The sequence below is a fragment of the Synchiropus splendidus genome, chromosome 2 (assembly GCF_027744825.2).
Source record: "Synchiropus splendidus isolate RoL2022-P1 chromosome 2, RoL_Sspl_1.0, whole genome shotgun sequence".
NCBI classification, from domain to species: domain Eukaryota; kingdom Metazoa; phylum Chordata; class Actinopteri; order Syngnathiformes; family Callionymidae; genus Synchiropus; species Synchiropus splendidus.
The window spans coordinates 22,925,328-22,943,855 of NC_071335.1; the positions used below are offsets into that span (position 1 = coordinate 22,925,328).

General features: G+C 39.5%; 1 protein-coding gene across 3 annotated transcripts in view; it reads left to right on the forward strand.

The window, feature by feature from the left end:
* The first annotated feature begins 3,385 nt into the window (after positions 1–3,385).
* The window catches only part of cntln (centlein, centrosomal protein), a 74,825-nt gene continuing 59,682 nt past the window's right edge, over positions 3,386–18,528 (forward strand). For all 3 annotated transcript variants that reach the window (XM_053857679.1, XM_053857678.1, XM_053857680.1), the window contains exons 1-9: positions 3,386–3,475; positions 5,024–5,103; positions 7,891–7,979; positions 9,649–9,733; positions 11,320–11,433; positions 12,221–12,400; positions 12,788–12,921; positions 13,529–13,691; positions 13,807–14,031. In XM_053857679.1, the coding sequence (XP_053713654.1) occupies positions 5,032–5,103; positions 7,891–7,979; positions 9,649–9,733; positions 11,320–11,433; positions 12,221–12,400; positions 12,788–12,921; positions 13,529–13,691; positions 13,807–14,031 (1,062 nt within the window). In that variant the 5' untranslated portion in view covers positions 3,386–3,475; positions 5,024–5,031. The remainder of the gene's footprint in view (positions 3,476–5,023; positions 5,104–7,890; positions 7,980–9,648; positions 9,734–11,319; positions 11,434–12,220; positions 12,401–12,787; positions 12,922–13,528; positions 13,692–13,806; positions 14,032–18,528) is intronic.

Consider the following 18,528-nt stretch of genomic DNA (forward strand, 5'->3'; position numbering starts at 1 on the left):
CCCACTTACCTGAGGCAGCAGGCGGAGACCGTGCTTTCACAAGTCTCCTCGGAGTGTCATGTTTTTCCCCAGGATCTGCCTCTCTTCCTTTTCTTGTCTGCATTGGCACGCCGGGGGTTGTCATTTGGCTTTTGAATTTTTCATGCAGTTATATTTGCATGATCACTACTCGCTGTCACTACTGCTCTTGGTAGATTAAACACTGTCAAGCCATGGAACTTTGCTGGATGTGACTCTGCTGAGGCAGAACTGGAATGAGACACGCATGCTGATTGGGATTGTTAATGCAAGAGCCGTCTTGTTCTAGGTGGTGGCTGTTTGCCTTTTTAACAGTCATCAAGTCTCTCAGGAAACACAAAGGAAACACTGATCATTTGAAATCACATAAATGTTTAAAGAGAAGTGTCCTATTTTTTTTAAGGAGCCTACAATGCCCTCCAAAGGCTCATGAGTCCTTAGCCAAGAAGGCCAGAGAATCAAATGGGAATCGTGCTGCACAGATCATTTATACCATGGCTGTCATCTGAAGAAGCACTTGTCCCTTTCCCTTTTCCCAATGCCTGTCATTTCATTATATAATGTGACCACTAATGTATTGAATCAGGGGCTTTGACAAAGTTAGTTCATGAAGAAACTTGTGTCAGATGATTCAGTTTTAAATGTTAAACACTATATAATATTTGTTATGTCCAATACTGATACTGATATCAGACCCAAGAGTGTGGTCGGATTCTGATGACATCCTTTGACCTGCCATCAGTTGAAAATAATGGCTACATTTTCTGAATATGGATGTCTAAAGTAACCAAACGTGTCAAGCACGGATCTCTGGATCTGTGCGTTGGGCTTCCAAATGGCATTTAGCGATCTAAAATCATTTAAAAAAGTTATCAATCAAATGCATCATTATTAGTTCTTTATAAATGTGTGTCTGTCTGCAGTTGTGACATCACATCACAACATCACCATCTTGTTCCTCCTGTAAACAAAACAGCGGCCAAGTTTTTGGGAAAAAAATGGAAAATTATCCCACTCTGCAATTCAACCTTCTAATTTATTTGGGACCCAAAGATGTATTACTATATTATGATCATAAGGAGAAAAAAAGCTCAACACTTAATCATTATTTTTATAGGGAAATTCCATAGCGCAAAATTTTCCAAAAGTCATCCCTTCTTTCCTGTGATTGAAACTGAATTTCTGAATTACCTTGTGCGTATAAAAGTTATTAATAACAAGAAATGTGTGCATACTGTGAATGTAATTCAAGAGTTATTCAGAGATATGAGATATGCCATGCCTGTCTTCTTTTTATTTTATTTATTTCTTTTTTTTCTGTTTCCCTTCTCTTCAATATTATTGTCTTATTAAGTTAACTTATTTTTATTTGTACTGAGCTACTGTATATTCTCTTTAATATCTATATGTTTATAAGAATATTATTATTTATGCATTAACTGTTGGGATTAACTTGTTAATTCAATTTCAGGTGTTGGTTGCACCTTTTTTTTTTTAAATAAAATGCCTTTGCTATTAATTGTTGACAATTCATTTATATTTGAGTCCATTGCAATAAACAATAGGCATCTAGGGAACTTGACCTGCAAAAGTTATTATCCAGACAATCATTATGCAGTTAGACAGTTTAGAATTTTTTGCTTGAAAGCTACTTAATCAATTTCAGGTCAATATCATAATCATAATTGATTTGTATCGTTCTTAACCTATATCATCCTTGAATCATGTGGGCTATGTCAAACCAATGGTGGTGACTCTGTCTCAGACTTTTCTACTCTTGCTGCGATTTCCGTATTTTGTGATGAGTATGGACAGCGACTACATTAAAGATAGACACAGAATAAATCACAAAATGCAACAGACATGTGGGGAAAGTCAAGTGAAGAAGGCACAGAATATATCAAAGGGCTTCATCTGTCTGTACCTGGACAGGCAAAAGAGACTGAGGTGACAAGCTCAGGGGGAAAATAGGATGGAACATGCCCGTGTGGCACTTGTGAGCAACCACTAATGTTTGGTGTGAAATTATAAGTATTTCATGATGATTACAGGACGGTTATGAGAGTCGTTGACTTCTTTCAAGTTCATCCCGTGGTCTGATGATGTCTTTTAAGTTTGGATGAGTTTCCTGGCTAACACGTACGCTTGAACTCAAAGGCGCTTCATAGCTTCAGGGAACATGTTCCACCCCTGCTGGGGGAGAGTTAGATGGCCATTAATTTGTGTGACATGTAAAAGTTTAAGGGCAGATATAGGGTGTCGTTGCTTATGATGAGTAAATCTCCCGTTCATTTTTATGCTCTTGTTCCACATCAATGGTTGTTTGCGCTGCATGAGAAACAGTCAAATGTATTTTTAAATCATTACCTCCACTAGTTATTCCAAAGTCGATCTTAAAAAAAGGTGTCCCAGCTTTTCCAACAACACAGACTGCTGTTGCGTCCACTACTGGTGCAGGTAATGCTACCACGGTGAGCAATAATAATAACTACAATAATGCAGGGCTCTTGAGTCTCACACATCCACGAGTGACACCGTAACATCAAGGCAGTGGAAGGTGCAGCAGTTCCCCGCTAAGGGAAGAATAAACGCAACCTAATGTAATTCAGTCTAAGCGAACAGCGGCTGTAAAGGTGAACCATGGGAGCCGGCTCACATCCATGCGTCGGTTTCTTTCCTTTATTCTCTGTTAGAAGTCAGAATCAGAATCAGAATTTAATTTATTGTCATGGTCAGTGGGGAGCCCACCAACTAGGAAAGTGTTTTGGAATAAAGTGCTGACAAAAATAAATAAATATAATAATAAAATAACAACAAGGCTGTTCACGAATTCAACAGTCTGATGGCCGAGGGGAAGAAGCTGTTCCTGTGACAGGAGGTTCTGGTCTGGATGGACCGTAGCCTCCTGCCAGTCCATGTCCAGGATGAGAAGGGTCGGCTCTGATCCGACACGGACTGTATGGCATGAAGTTGTGCATGATTGGTCACACATCACAGTAAAGCAAAGAAAAAGCTAATACAGTGTAGTCTGTGAAATAAACTTACTACTCAATACACATTTATTTGAAATCAGTCACACCTCACGTGGCCATAAAGCACGTTGGATTCATGAACTATACAGTATCAATCAGTTCGACTGATACTTTTGAAAAGCTGCTACACGTTCAAAGTTGCATATCTATTACCTTCAAATGTGTAATGGGACTGCAATATCAAGCTTGAGCAGCGTCATCTTCCTTCATATTTGTGAAGATTAGCCCAACGTTCATACATGTGTTCAATATATCTAACAGTAAATCACCCAGTTATTTATATAGACATGGATCTAACAAACCTGTTCTGAACATCCAGGCTGCCACAGGCGGAAGCTGGATGACGTCACGGATATGACGAAAACAGCGGGCTGAAGAGGAAGTTTGAAAAGAAAACAGACGACCAACAGAAGTCTGGTGTTATGGTAAAGAATATGTCATTTCGACGTCAGTCTAACTAGTTTTTCAGTGGTGTATGGGTGTTTCGAAGCATAAAAGCGACATGTATTCGTTATCGAGCAAAGTAAACTACACGGGCTAAAAGTTAGCTGAGTTAGCTTGTCATTCTTTACATGCTGGCTAACAAGCGTTTTTAAACTGCTAAAAGCTATTGATACACTTCGCCTGGCTTCATGTCTGTGTGTAGTGGCTTGTTGCTATGTGTAGATAAATGATGAGTGTGGTGTGCAATGTTTGTATCGTATAAATAATGGCTCTGTTGTTGCCAACGGACGGAGTGGCAACAGTTATGTGAGCGAGAGGATGTCGTTCATCTTACATTCATTAAATTTGGCTGAGTAGTAGTATTAGTAGTAGTAGTATTCTTGTTGAAAGTTATCTTTAAATATATTAGTTTATCTTTCAGGGTGGGTTTGATGTTCCTTTGGCCCGAGCAGTCACTGAATTCAATGTGTCCCATTAGGAAATGCTAACAGCCTTCCATTGCCATGAACTGTCGTTGCTTGTAAATAGGGATATTTTTTTGAAGATGTGTGTTCAGGAATCTGATGCACTATATCAAAAGGTAGATGCAATAGTTTTATAGTAGAAGATCTTGAGAACATCTTCCTCAAATTAGATATGACGCAGACAGAGACAGTAATTCATAAAAAAAAAACACAGTCATGCGTCTCATATATTTGACGCAGAAAATGTGTCGCAGCAACAATTATTTGTCTCTGAGCGTCCAGTGACTCAAGTGTCCATTGGAAATTAAAACTAAAGCTGAGGCGAACTCATTTATAAAAGCATTGTTTTACTATTTTTAAGTATTGTTTTAGTACATGATTGGGTCAATGCTGAGGATGTTTTATGAGTCGGTGTTGTCCAGTGCAATTCTGTTTGCTGTGGTTTGCTGGGGCAGCACATTAACGGTGGTGGACACGAACAGACTCAACTGACTCATCTGCAAAGCTGGTGATGTGGTGGGGGTGAAACTGGACTCATTGGAGACGGTTATGGAGAGAAGGATGCTCCTGAAACTAAGGAGCATCCTGAACAACATGAGTGAGTGCCACAAAGACTGAGTGCCACAGGAGGTCCTTTCTTCCTGTGGCAATAAAAACTTACAATTAGTCCCTGAAAAAAATACAATGTAGGACTTTTTGGCACTTTTTCCGTTCTTGAACTGCATTTGTTGCACATTGTTTTCTAAGTGCAAAAGCTTTCTAAGCTTTTGCACTTTATAATATTATTTCTTTTGAATTTATTGTGATATGTTGTGTACACAGCATGTCACAAACACAATTTCCCTTGGGATTAATAAAATCTGATCTGTTTTTCCTGATGATGTCATGACTGGTTGGCTAATAAAGCAACTAATTTAATACTCCGTTATAGTCGACTAGTCATTACAGCACCCATGTAGACCCAGACCCTTTCTTAATCACAGTCGGCTTCAATTGAAAAAAAATGCCTTGCCATTTAACTTAAATTGTAATGCATGTTAACATTTTTTTCTTCTTTTCCCCCAGCTTCAACAATGACTTCAAGAGACATACTGGAGTTGCAGGAGCAGGTTAGAAATCTGTCTGAGGAGTTGACACAATGTCAGGTATGTACTGCCGTTGCACAGTGATAATTCCAAGTGGCTGCACATCTACCGTTCCAGTTGTATGTCTGACATTGGGTGAACAGGTTCTGTAGTTGCAACAACTTTATCAGCATAAAACATGCCACATCATAGTTTTTGACATTATGACAAAATACGATTTTTGTTTTTTCTCATGACAAGAAATTTGTATTCTCAATCACATTGAAATTTCTTCTCAAGGTCGTGGTTAATTTGTCGTCACATACGTCCGTGGAATAAATGTAAGCCTGCGTATGATACAATGTTGTCATTGAAGTCATTCAGTAGGAGTCTTTAAAATGGGGCAAAGAAATGTAAAAGTCATGCTTTTAAGGGTCTTTTGAGACCTCACTGGTGTAGCACATCTCGCGCATGTTTTTCTGCTGTTATGTATTTATATGTCATCTAATACTATTCTTTTAGGAGAGTACACTTTTGTCTAAGTGGTTTGCCAGTAAGTAAATATGAACATTTTATTTTATGAAAGAGCACATATCTGGCCATGCTTTTTCATATAAAGTAGTTGATGTCCTCCTTGGAAATTCTTATCAACTAAAACTAAAATTAACGCTTGAGTTTCATCTTTGTGGTTCTCCATTGTGTGATATATTGCCACTGACACTGCGTAAATCATGACCCCTGCAGTTCTTCACATTTAAATGGCCAATACATGTTTTAAAAAATCATCTTCTTTTGATTGTACTGAAGGCTCTCCGACCTTTCTCTATTTAGAAGCTCATCTCTGATGGTTTTACCGTCAGTGAGGGGGGAGTGTGTGCATACTGACCACCAGGTGGTGCCTAATAACATTTGAATTAAAGCAAGCATACTCTGCCTTGCTGCAGGTGAGGTCTTTCTGCAGATGAGGTGCGACTTTTCCAGCTATGTATGGGCCCAACACTTATTCCTATTTCCTCATTTATGGTGTCAATCAAGTTTAGTTTTAAGGAGGTTAACATTATGGTGGAATTATCCCTTTCCTGCCTTCTTCAAGTCATTGAATAATTCTACATGAGTAGCTGATGTTTTGCTTTCATTTCATGTTCTCAAATTCATAAATCTCAACTCAAAATTGTGATGTTAAAGCATTTTCATTAAATTATCATTCAAATTTTCAGTGATAACTTAATGCCAAGTGACAAACCAAATCTCGAAAGATTTGCGTCTCTATTTAGTCTTTCATGTGTCCTGTGTAAATTGTTCCTGTAATTTTGACATTTTTTTTGTTAGTGTTCAGAGCCTCAGCATGTCAGTCAGGCATGTGTGGAAAAGGAAGCGATGGTATCACGACTAAAGAAATAGTTGATTATCGTTGACGGTTGACTCATCAGTGCAGCCTTATGAGCATAAATAATTTTCTTTTGTGAATCTTTCTTTCATTTTGGCATTAAAATGAAATGGAGACGTCCTTGGTGGTCTTGTCTGGAATGGAACATCTGAGATTCTTGCCTTCTAATGGGGACCTTTAGTTGTGTAGTGTTCCATTTAAATAGTGACATTTGAATATCATTGATGTCTTAAATCTCTGACAAGAACTACTTCAGGACTGCCATTAACATCAAAGACATTCATCTGTCGGCGAGCAAATGTTCCTACTAGACCAATGCTAATGTTATTAATATGTGGCTCAATTCCAGTGGATCTCTTTGGTAAGTTTAGCCTATGGTGGTTCACTGTCTCAATTTTAAATCAATTATTCAGCAACCATCAAACACACACTCACTGCATGTTTAAGTACGGAGTGCAAAGTAGCTCTCGTGATGAGGGGCTCGGATCAACTGTTGTTGATGTGAGTGCTAATGGCAGCCACAGGCCGGGGAGGAGAAGGCCACCTATCTGAAAAGCAACTTCACTTTGCTGTTAGTTGCATTTCATGACTGATCTCTATCCCCTCGTGGTCCATTCCCCCGCTGTATCCTGCATTTATGCAGAGTTGCAAGGACACATACATGTGGAGTCCCACTACTTCATATGTTTGGTTCATGGTCTTATCAAGGGCTGCCTCTGCCATTTTCAGTAAATAATTGATTAGACACTTTCGAAAGGGGTTTAAATTCATGAACTAATTGGAGACCAGCAGATTCCAGTGGGAGGGTTGACTTTTATCTTATGATGATGTGAACATAATTTATCAGATAATTTTATATTAAGTCGATTGGTATAATTCTGTCTTTTAATGTCAGAAAATCTTGGTTTTTAGATGTCCCTCATTAAATGTAATGTTTAAAATGTCTGGAAGTACCGAGGAGACTATTTGAATTGGAAATGTGTTGGGGTCTGGCTCCGTTCTGCTACTTGAAGATGGCTCTCTCTCTCTGTCATCAGTTTCGAGTTTCTTTGGGGCTAGTTACTTTGGAGCTGCTGTGAAAAACATGTGTGCGGAGCAATTGATTAATAAAGAAAACGCAAGCTCGACTGCTGTGTTTTGATTCCAATCCCAGCCCTCCCCAGCCATAAATACTGCATAATGACAAATGTCAATGCTTGCTCCCCTTGAGTCGAAGGTCACATCTCAGTGATGGATATTCTCTCTTATGAAACCCTCATGTCTCAGGCAGGCCAGATCACAAAAATGTACTTTGGACAAGATGCTTAAATAATTGATCGACTGCTCATATGCTAATGTTGCAGAGCATCCTCCTATTTGAGTGTGTGCGCGTGCAAAGGCATGTTTTTACGGCTTTGCTTTTCTGACACTTCACTTCTTATTCATTTATCACAAACTAATTAAACCAAGAGTGACATATGCTGCCTCTTTGAATCCATCAGGCAGACAAGGAGTTCGTGTGGTCCCTGTGGAAGCGCCTCCAAGTTGAAAATCCAGACCTGACCCAGGCTGTGAGTCTGGTGGTGGAGCGGTGAGTAGATTCTTCTTTAATTTAATGTCTACCTGGGATTCTTTAGCGTGGTATTAGCCGCAGTGTGGAGAAATATGGGGATGTTCTAGCGAGCGCCTGGGCCATTCTTCCATGGGTGGAACAGAATCTGGTGTAGATGCGCAGTTAATCCTCCTTATCCCCGGTCGACTGGTGAAAGCGTTGAAACCCCTTATAAAGAAGACCACCTCCTCCTGCTCCTGCTCTAGATGGTTGACAGACTCCTGCCAAATACCAGTCTTTATCAGATAAATTGAGATTCAATATGAAGTTCTTAATCAGGGAGGCTCTGCTTTTCTGAAAAGGATACAGATGGAGGCTTCCAGGAAAGAACAGTGGATTGTCATTCCATGGTTGGTTTACGGACTTCCCTCTCCTAGGCTTGCCTTGATATGTAAATCTCTTAAGTCTGCCTTTTGAAAATGACAATATGGAAGTTATTTCCTGTGTTGAATTGTTATCATTTTAACCAACAGGATAAAAATATTACATTAAATAGGTCTCACATGCCAAAGCTTAAGATCTTGCGTACCTTTTGTTTTCCACCTGAACTCTCTGTAGCTTCTCTTTAGTCCCAGAGGAAACCAATCAAAGTGTGTTAGTCCTCTGAGAGAAGAGAACATTTACCCTCCGAGTGTGCGTGCCTTGTATCACCTGATGCCGAGGAGGATATTGACATGGTAATTGTGCAGACTCTAGTCAAGAGCCGGTCCCGATTGGGCTGCAGCATTCGCAGAACCCACCCTCACCCAACTCTCTTACTATACCCAAATGGTTGGTTTCTATGGACAAAGAGAACACAATTTGACTCCTGGGACTTGGCAGCTCATTTCAATGACTATCTAGGGAAAGCACTGATCAGAAGGGGCAAAGAGACAGGAATAGAAAAGGCCTTGAACATAGGATTTGTTGAAGTATGTGATGGGTTAGGGGAATAGGACGTGGCCCCAAATGTATGAAAGAATGCAGTCCCAATGTGGTGCTCTGTTTGTGGTTTCCTTAAAGTGTATATGATGAAAAAGATACTCAGAAGATAGAAGAGTTTGGATTATGGTGCTTGAGAAGAAGAGGTTTTCATTTATTTACACCACAGTCTTGGTTTCAAACTATTTTAAAGCAGTGCTGCCAAACCATCACGCAAGGAGCCAAATTTTGTATTTATGAAAGTGTTTGTAAATGGTATTTATTTTTAATTTAATTTAATATTTTTTATTGTACACCTAAGTGGCAGTGTAGCGCAGATGAATAAAGGCATTATGAAATTCAATTGAGATGTTTATGCCAAATATTTTACTTATAGTTTCATTTCGTGTTGAGCACATTTCTCAGCTCACTTGTCCTAAGATGTTGTGTTAATGTTTCCAACACAGTAAGACCGATATTTCGGGGGAGAATGTAAGGATGGTGGGGAGCAGTTGGTGTTACAGGGAAGCCTGAGATTCCACTAGCATTTATGGCTCTTGTGCACTGCATAAAATGATGTAGCCCCTGGCCCTTTGACTTGTGTACTTAAATAAATAAATAAATATATAAATCTAGTTAACCAAATTGAATAGCTGTACATGTGTAAACTGTGTTTGATATTTCACCAAAAACATTGTAGAGAACATGTTCCTGCTGTGATATTTTCCCATCTTTTTCTTGATCTTAGAGAGAAGCACAAAAAAGAAATAAGGGACAGAAAAGTGCTGGAAATCCTCTTCGCCAAAGACCAAGAGATAAATGGACTCAAGCAGGTACACTCCTGACATTTGTTTGTTTGCTGCTGTGAACTAATTGTAATTGCATTTTCATTATTTTTGTGTAGCAATGGTCTCAACTTGTATTCACGATCTCAGTTTCTTATAATTTCGATGAGTACAGCTCTTAAAAGATGTTCATGCGAGACCAAAACCAAATTAGAAGCCGGTCCTGTGTATGGACCTTTAAAATAACTGCACTCACACAAATCAAATCTTGTTATTTCGAATGACACCTGCAGCAGTTGTTGAGAACTGTACAACTTGCATTTAACCAAGGATCTGCTTTACCATGTGGAGAGCCTATGGACCAAAAGATTCTATATGATAACAAAAGACTTATTTTATTAATTAATCGTTTTTCCTTTTATGGAGATGTAATAACCCACTTACCCCATAAAGGAAGTCCATATTATTTCCTAAAGTCTCACTATTCTTTTTCCTACACTCTTTCTGCATCTCGATCTATATGCTGTTCCTCACTGCTCCTCGAATTTTTACATCATAATTAGCTTTCATATTTGAGCTGTACTGGGAATTTTTCAGAGCTAATCTTTCTGTCCTAGACCTCTTAACTTGCCGGAACCCCCACTTTTTTTCTCCTCTATCAATTGAGTACTTCAGGGGTTCAAATTGTTCCGGCCTACCTCATTATCAGCGTTTGAATTTATTTTCCCTTCTCTGGTATAAATCTCTATTAAAACCCCTCTGTCTTTAGCATAGCCAGCTAGAAGTACGGGGAACGCTAAATCCGCTATCTGGCCGTATCTGACCGATTTTCCCCCAACATGGCAATTAATTGCATCCCAGAGCAGAGATATTTGAGAGGAGGATGTACCCACAGAGGTTTGTGGATTACCAGCCAATGTCAAACCACAGCTGGTGCTCAAAGTCCAGCTCTTCCCAAGTAAGGCCACTAATTCTGCCTAAACTTGAGATGAATATTTAAACAAGGTAGGCGCGTGAATATGTTTTTGCGATTCCATAACTTGAGCTCAACTGTATGATCAACTTTTAATAAAATGATAAACCTTTTTGGGAGTTTTATTTAGATTTTTACAACTACTTATACAAAATATGAATGTGTATGTGAAGTAAAATAAAATGCAACAATGTTATGAGAAAATACTTAGAATTTGGAAGGCTGATAGCATTCTTGAAAAGCAAATCCTCATTTTAGTCCATTCACTATCATGTGATCGGAATGTTTATTTATCAATCGATTTTCAGTCATGTTTTTCCATTGTGGAATGACCACTACAATTTCATCCTTCAAACAAGCAATCTCCCAGTGGGTGTTGTCAGTCTCAACCCAAAAAAAAGCATCCTATTTCAATGTCCTCGTTGTTGATATGACTACGTTTTGGACAATGATGGCACAAATCTCTCCTTCTATTGAATCATGGGATTTATTTTGGGTCAATGTTCATGTTTCTAGGATGAGAACTTATTCATGTTAATTGTGCATTGTAGATGTGGGCCTTTGCACTCTGCTTTGTAAACGTAATGTCAATACACTGATCAGCCTGGGTACTCAGGATAATCAATTTATTTCTCAGTTGTGATTTCAATTTCTTCCATAGAAAGTGATGAACAGCCATGAACAGAGGACAACAGTGGATGAGGAGACTGGGTTAATGAAGAAGGAACTAACAGCTCTGCGTGAGCAACTCATCAATAAAACCAAGGAACTTGAGGTTAGTGAAACCGATTTTCTGTGCAGAGCCCTTAAATTCAAAAGATTTTTTTCTGTGTGACAGCGAAGTGGACACGTCTCCCGAGACGAGAGCCACAGGCATTCCAATCAATTAAAAGAGACATTTCTTAACCTGCTTTGCACACAATCACATTTCCTCTGGCTTTTCGCTGTGACTCCTTTGGCTTTTAGCAGCGAGGGAGAGAAGAAGGTTGTTAACTTAAAGATAAATACTTAATGATCCCGTCAGTGGGAGAAAGTGTGTGTATGATGGTGTGGCTTTCCCCTAATTATGCTGGGATGGGACCAAGCTATGATTAATTGATAAAGGAATGGTCCTTACGCAGTCTTGTTGAGGTCTCATGGTGAGAAATCGTGGGGGACAGCATCAAAGGAGACCTGGGTTGAGTCTAATGGGTCTTGCAGCAAGCAGCATTCTCATTAGAAGCTTGTCATTAAAACTGACATGCTGGCCTCTCTACCTGCATGAGCTCAGCTCTTTCACGAGGCTTGGCTCACACTGCCAAATTCTGGCCGCATGGGCCTGGTCCCACAGCACAGGTGACCTTGGCCAATCAGCAACTCCTGCTGTTGCATCCAGATGCAAATCGGAACCATAGTTTACATATTCAGATTCAACCCCAAGGGTGACTTCTCATATACATCCCACTTTTTTATTTGTCTTCCGTCAAATAGCATTCTGTATTTTCCTCCATTTGTCATTGTTGTTTATTGAGCTCTTCTAACCTCCTTCTACCGTCCCGTACATAAACACCTCCCCTGTCCAGGAAATCAGGGCCGAGTGTAGGAGGAAAGATGAGGAGAATCAGCAGGTGGCACTGGCCCTTGAGGTGGAGAAAAAGGGATTAGCTTCCCGCTGTGCTGCCCTGCGAGCTGACCTGGAGGAGATGGAGCGGCATGCCAAGAGCCAACAAGACCAAAGGGAAGCCGCTCAGGCCAGAGTCAAGGTTTGAAAATCAGGACAAGTGTGATTGTGTAACTTTGTTTTCACCTGAAATTGCAGTGGGGGGTTGCTGTCCTCTCTATAGATATCTCATCTTCACTGATGTGTTTGTTATAAATGAATCTGAAAAGGTCGGAAAAAAATATTGAACAGATGAATCACGTATAAGTTTCACTGATTAATCTAAACATGAATAAAGGTGTGCTATTTTTATTGTTTCTAGATGGAAGTGGAAAGTTAATACCACAAATTAGTATGAAAGCAAGAAGTTTGTGTTTACCTTTTTTAAGATAATTGTTGTGACTCAGGCCATAATACAGTACCATCATTAATTACTACTATACATGTGATTACTATATATGTGACCTTTGCACATTGTATGTTGCACTAGGATCTTGAGGAGCAAATGCACAAGGATCGCCTGGCGATGTCCAGACTCCAGGATCACAACAGCAGTCTGGCCACCCAGCTGTCTTCCAAGGAAAGGGAAACAGAAACAAAAGAGCATCAACTCAACTCACTCCTGTAAGCCCTGATAGTTTGGCACTGATGCATAATACGTCTTTTGCTGCACCTAAAAAAATTAAATTCTTCATTGACACGTATGGGAGTGGAGCTCTCGGTAAGTACACTTCTCTCTGCCTTCAGGCTCCGCTGCGACACAGATTCCTTCCTCCCTGGCCCAACTAAAGCCACTCTATAAGCCCTGTATGTGCATTCGCTTTAAAAGAGGTAGAAATGGGAAACTGTGCGGCTTTTGCTAAGCTTTAGTCGATATGGTAAAACTGTGAGAACCGTTTGAGCCTTAGTGGAAAGCTCAACCTTTTCAACTACTTTTCTCCTTTAAGAGGAAGAATTCTGATATGTCAGTCACATTTGCACGGTGGTGCCGTCTCTAAGGTTTTAATAAGGCAATCGTCGCACCTTGTTGAATTTCACCTGTAAGGCGTTTCTTCCTGTTTTTCATTTCTGTTATTTGTTCCTTTCTATTTTACAAATAAGCTTTTATTGTGCGGTACCTCATTTGGTTTAGGTGCAAACACCGAGTTTCCACAGACCGTCGTTCTGTGGTTAGTTTAAAACCCCCATGCAAGTACACTAATGCTGTTTGAGTTTGTTATTTTGATTTCAGTCAGGAGTTTGCAGAGGTGCAGACTCTGTACAAATGCAGCAGCAAACATGCAGCAGAGCAGAGCGATCTCATCAAGCAGCTGGAGGGACTGAACCTGGACACACAGAGAGTCTTGAGGAACCAAGAAGAGGCTCACACAGTTGACACCAACTCGAGTCACATGGTACAAAAGTGATTCTTCTTTATGTGTTGAACTTCACTGAAATATTGGTAACTGAAACTAACCCCAGTCTCTTCCTAAATTAAAACCTGTTTTCCATTTGTGTTTTCATTCTCAGCTGTACAACGAGTTGAGTCGCAGCTACCAAGCTCTCATTTTGAACGAGTCCAAGCTACGTGAGAGTAACCGAGAGCTTACCACCCAGTTGGTTAAGAAGGAACAGCAAATTCTACAACTCCAGGCTCAGTTGCAGCAACATGCTTCACTTGAACAGCAGCATCATCAGCAACAGGCTGTGCACAGCGTCTTGTACCCCTCACCCAACAGACAGACCAACTTCAAGGTGAGCATCTTAATCTCCCCAAAGATGTGTGCAGATCTTTCTGGTAATGTATTGTGATGCCTTACTTTTGAAAAATGTGTCAAGTTTATAGACCATTATGTTTTTAAAAGGTCCAGTCTATGGTAATACAACTTTACCAAAGTAAATTCGTTGAACACACCACATAGTGAAAAAATATTACAGAAATCTATAAAAAAACACGATAATCAGGTTAATAATACGTCAATATCAAGTTGGGTAGTTGGCAGCAGAAATATGCAAACCAAGTTCCTACAGGTTTTCTTGTTATATATATCCATATGACCCAAAAAACATAATAAAAAATACACAATGTCATCTCAGGTTTCCAAAATAGCAGTAATTAGTTCACCATGTTTGTTTTTGATATCTTCTTCACCACTGAATGATTGAATGAATGTTTTAATTATCAGATACATTTACTTTAACATTGCTTGACATGTTATATGATCGTTTTGTATGTATTACATCACTTAGCTTCTTGATTTTTAGCCTGTAGTTTGGGGCCATGGCGGCCAATCGTATTGCAACATGTATTTAACATCAATATAAAATTTATATGAAAAGTTTCGTAAAAAAACACACAGCACACTGAACTGGATGTGGTCTTAACAATATACAGAAGTTGATTTACTATATATATACATATATATAAACAAAATAATGAATAGTGTAGTTTAATATGAATAGGAATGAATAGTCTAATAATATAATTTATGCCATGTATAGTGTACAGTAAGATCAATGCCTTATCTTTACGTTCTCATAATAAATATTTTGTTGGTCCCTAAAAAGTAAATTTATGCCATCTGCTTATTTTGCATTAGATAAACCAGTGGGTTTTTCATTAAAACAATTATCCACATCTTTGGCCTGTGCAGTTTTTCTGCTATCATTCACTTAAACTTTAAACAGATTTGAGCATTTATCGACGGTGAGGTAGATGCCTGAGAGGATTATATATTTGAAGCAGTTGGATCATTTCTGTGCCTCGGCTGGCTGACTGTGTTTGTTTAATTTGATTGGTTGATAAGTTCTGACAGTGCTTCCCACAGATTGTGGAAGTAAAGCGGTATCAGTTCAAAAGTTAAGTGAGTTACAATCACCCTGTATCGTTTAACCCTGCTAATTTAACCAGAGGTGGAGTTTAAGTGGATCATTTAGTCAGTAATTAAATACAATTCTGCAGTGTTTCCCCTATAATTAATACAGCATTTAGAGCAGATGCAGTTAGCGCTCAGTGTGTTGTGTAAACACACAGTTGAAGAGCTGTTTGTGTTAATGCAATCCACTTTATACCCTTACAGGTCAAACTTTAAAATAAAACCACATAGTTTCACGAGAGAATAAATTACAAACATATGTATGTTTCTTATGTCTAAATTAAATTTTTGTTTACTGAACACATGTAGCTGCTGTCTGGCAGGTTTGTGTTTTAACTCTCCTTCCAACTGACATCAAAGCGCTCAGATCAGGAATCCCAAGGTGTAGCACTCAGTCAGGAGAGCTTTCTGTTTCCCACTCTGTAATTTTACTGACAGATTGTGCGAACGTGTGAAGCCTGAAGGGGTAAAGGTGTGTGTATCTGAGCAAATAATCACAAATTCTATAACAACTTCCTCCCGAACACCTGTTAAATTCTAATACATTAGTTGTTCGGCAAAGTTTGATTTCAATTTTAAATCTTAAGGTGGAAGTTACCATGAATGTGATCAAAGTGCAAATCACAACAGGACCAGGAGGAGGGGATGCTGCACTCATTTGAATATGGACCGGAATGACGGCTTTGAACCGTCATCCCACAGTGGTTTTAGAAGGAGTATCGGTGTTAGGAGTGAGCAGAATAACATCCTTTGTGCGTAATACATGTCTCGCACAGAGATTCAGTGCAGGTTCTTTTTCCGTCTCATATAAAGTTAAAAAGACAGCAGGCTTAATGATGAGTTTTCAATGGAATTCACTTGCAGCGCCACTTCTTTGTGTGTTAAATATCATTTCTCTTTGTATGTTTCTCGACTTTAATATACAGTACAATGATATGAAATTACTAAATGTTATCTTTAGAGTTTTAAATATGATATTGAGAACCCATACTAGTGTTTCTAAGTTTGATGTTTTCATATTGTCAGGATGAAGGTGGCTTCATGCCCTATTAGCTGCAGGGCAAGGGTAATCATCTCACGCGTCACATGCTAGCTCACACAAGATTCCATCCAAATAAAGAGCCAGGTTGGAAAGGTTTCCATGGTCTTCATCACCACTGAGAAACAGGTAAAATTGTTGGCGTGAAGAGACCGAGCGTTCAATCATTTACTATCTTCACCACTGCATCTCTGTATTTAGTGTAGTTTAGTTTTTGGCTACCAAGCGAGCAGAGCAGTGATTAAAGACCAACATTAGAGTCCTGAGTAGACCTCAGGCTTTCTGGAACATCCTCCACAGTAAATTAGGGAAGAAGTTGTTCATCATGTGGGCAGTCATTCAAAACAACGGGTAATCTCGCATCAGCTTTGAAAAGAGGAAATGAAGCGTGGTCGAAGACTTCAGAAAACTTCCATGCTACGGCTCAACTTTCTCAGTCTGTCCAACATGTACAGATACTGTATAGATTTTTTTTTGACCAACCTCTTAAAGCTGAACATTTCATATTTCATACAAAAATCTTGACCAACTTTGACCAACATGTCGGATGTGTTTATGTGTTGTGATGTTTTAATGTGAGGAAAGGAATATTGAAGCATTGGGACCAGATGTGATATGGAAGGAAGGTTCAATCAAGGTTGCACTTGTCAAGAATTTTAGCTTTCTGTGAATTATTTAATGCTCTGAAACACTAGTGAATAAGAATTCATTAAACTGTTTTCTTTTTTCCTTCCCAGTCTGATAAAATTATTTTATTTCAATTGAAACACTTCAGTTTCAAAGGCTCAATCTGGTATTTGTTGAGGTGTATTTTTGTTTTCCAATGCAAGGCTAGAGAAATGTATTTTTTGGACTGGTATTTGTCAACATAGTGGACAGTTATTTTGCCGTCAAATTGAACCCTTAAAGTTTTGCTCCTGATAATGTCATGAAGTGATATAAGTTTGGAGAATGTTACTAGTGTTTACCAGAGATTTTATGGGGCGGTGTCATGTAAGTTCCTTAAAGGATTGTTTTTTTACAGCTTTATTTTTCTCTTCCGCTGCAGTACGTGCAACTCATGTATGTATACGCGTCAAATTTTCAATTAATTCCCCACTAATTCAGATGATTTAGTGCCTTATTTGCGCATGCTGTGTTTTATCAGCAAATGTTGTTGTCAACATAAATTTCTGTATTTCTGGAGCTGAGCCACGTCCAGCGCCATGCTAATGACATGGACTCCAGTGGTGTGTTTTACCAGCTCTCCTGCTCTCATTAGACGGGATCCACTGTGTAGCTCAGCCCGCCTCATTAATGAAGCACGGCCATGTGATGCTTCAGATACAAGCACTGGTACGCCCGGGTCAAACAGGCTGTGTGGACGGACTCAGCTGTGTACATTCACACAAAACGCTAATGTGTCCCACTCACAGTGAGCTGCTGTCCTGTTCTAGAGTCTCTTTCTGGACTTCACCAGTTAGCGCACACGCTCATGCATATATGCACACACATATTCTTTGAAGAACCACCACTTTGAATACAAAGTGGACCTGGCCTGGTGGGAGATGTGCTCCATCTCGCCCCTCAACGCTGAAGCCTTCCCGATCACTATTTTCAAATCTTGTGTGTATTTGTTTATGCATGATGCCCTCTGTATTTCTTCTCGCTCTTCCTGTGTGTGTGGCTCTATGTTTGTGTGGCAGAGGGCCTTCCTGGTTATAGCTCTTCCATAATTAACAGTGATCAGATTTGTTTTGTGGCATAAATGGTGCATGTGTAGAACATTAGGCCTGGCAAGTCTCATTTCACATTCAGCTCAAGGGCTCGGCAGCAGACGGGTCACGAGCTTTAGGGAGCACAATCACAAGCCTCTCTCCATATGGTGCTGCTACCGCATCCTGACTAGCAAGGGCCGCCAGTGCCAGACAAGTTCCCCGAAGAACCTAATCGTGTTCAGTAATTACCAAGACTGGCTTTTTTCCCTTCCCTTCCTCGCCCCCCTTTTTATCTCCTCCTTATTCATCTGCTGCACCTGTTTATTCCCCTTTTCTCTTCGTACCACTCCATTCCTCTACTCACTCAACTCTTTATAGTGTTTTCCAGATTAGTAGTGATCTCTGAAGAAGAGAAGTGGGGGAAACTCTTGACACTCCATTACAGTTCATCGCTAAATTGCTTTATGTAGCTGATGCCGAAAAACGCTGTCCGTCCTCCTGACTGCGTGGAAATTATAAATAATTGTAACAGATGCGCCAATATGGCTGGCCTCCAGTAAATGAGACCCCAGGTAATTTGACCAACCCATTTTGACAGGCCAATTTAATAAAACATGAACAAAATATTCTTCACTAATAA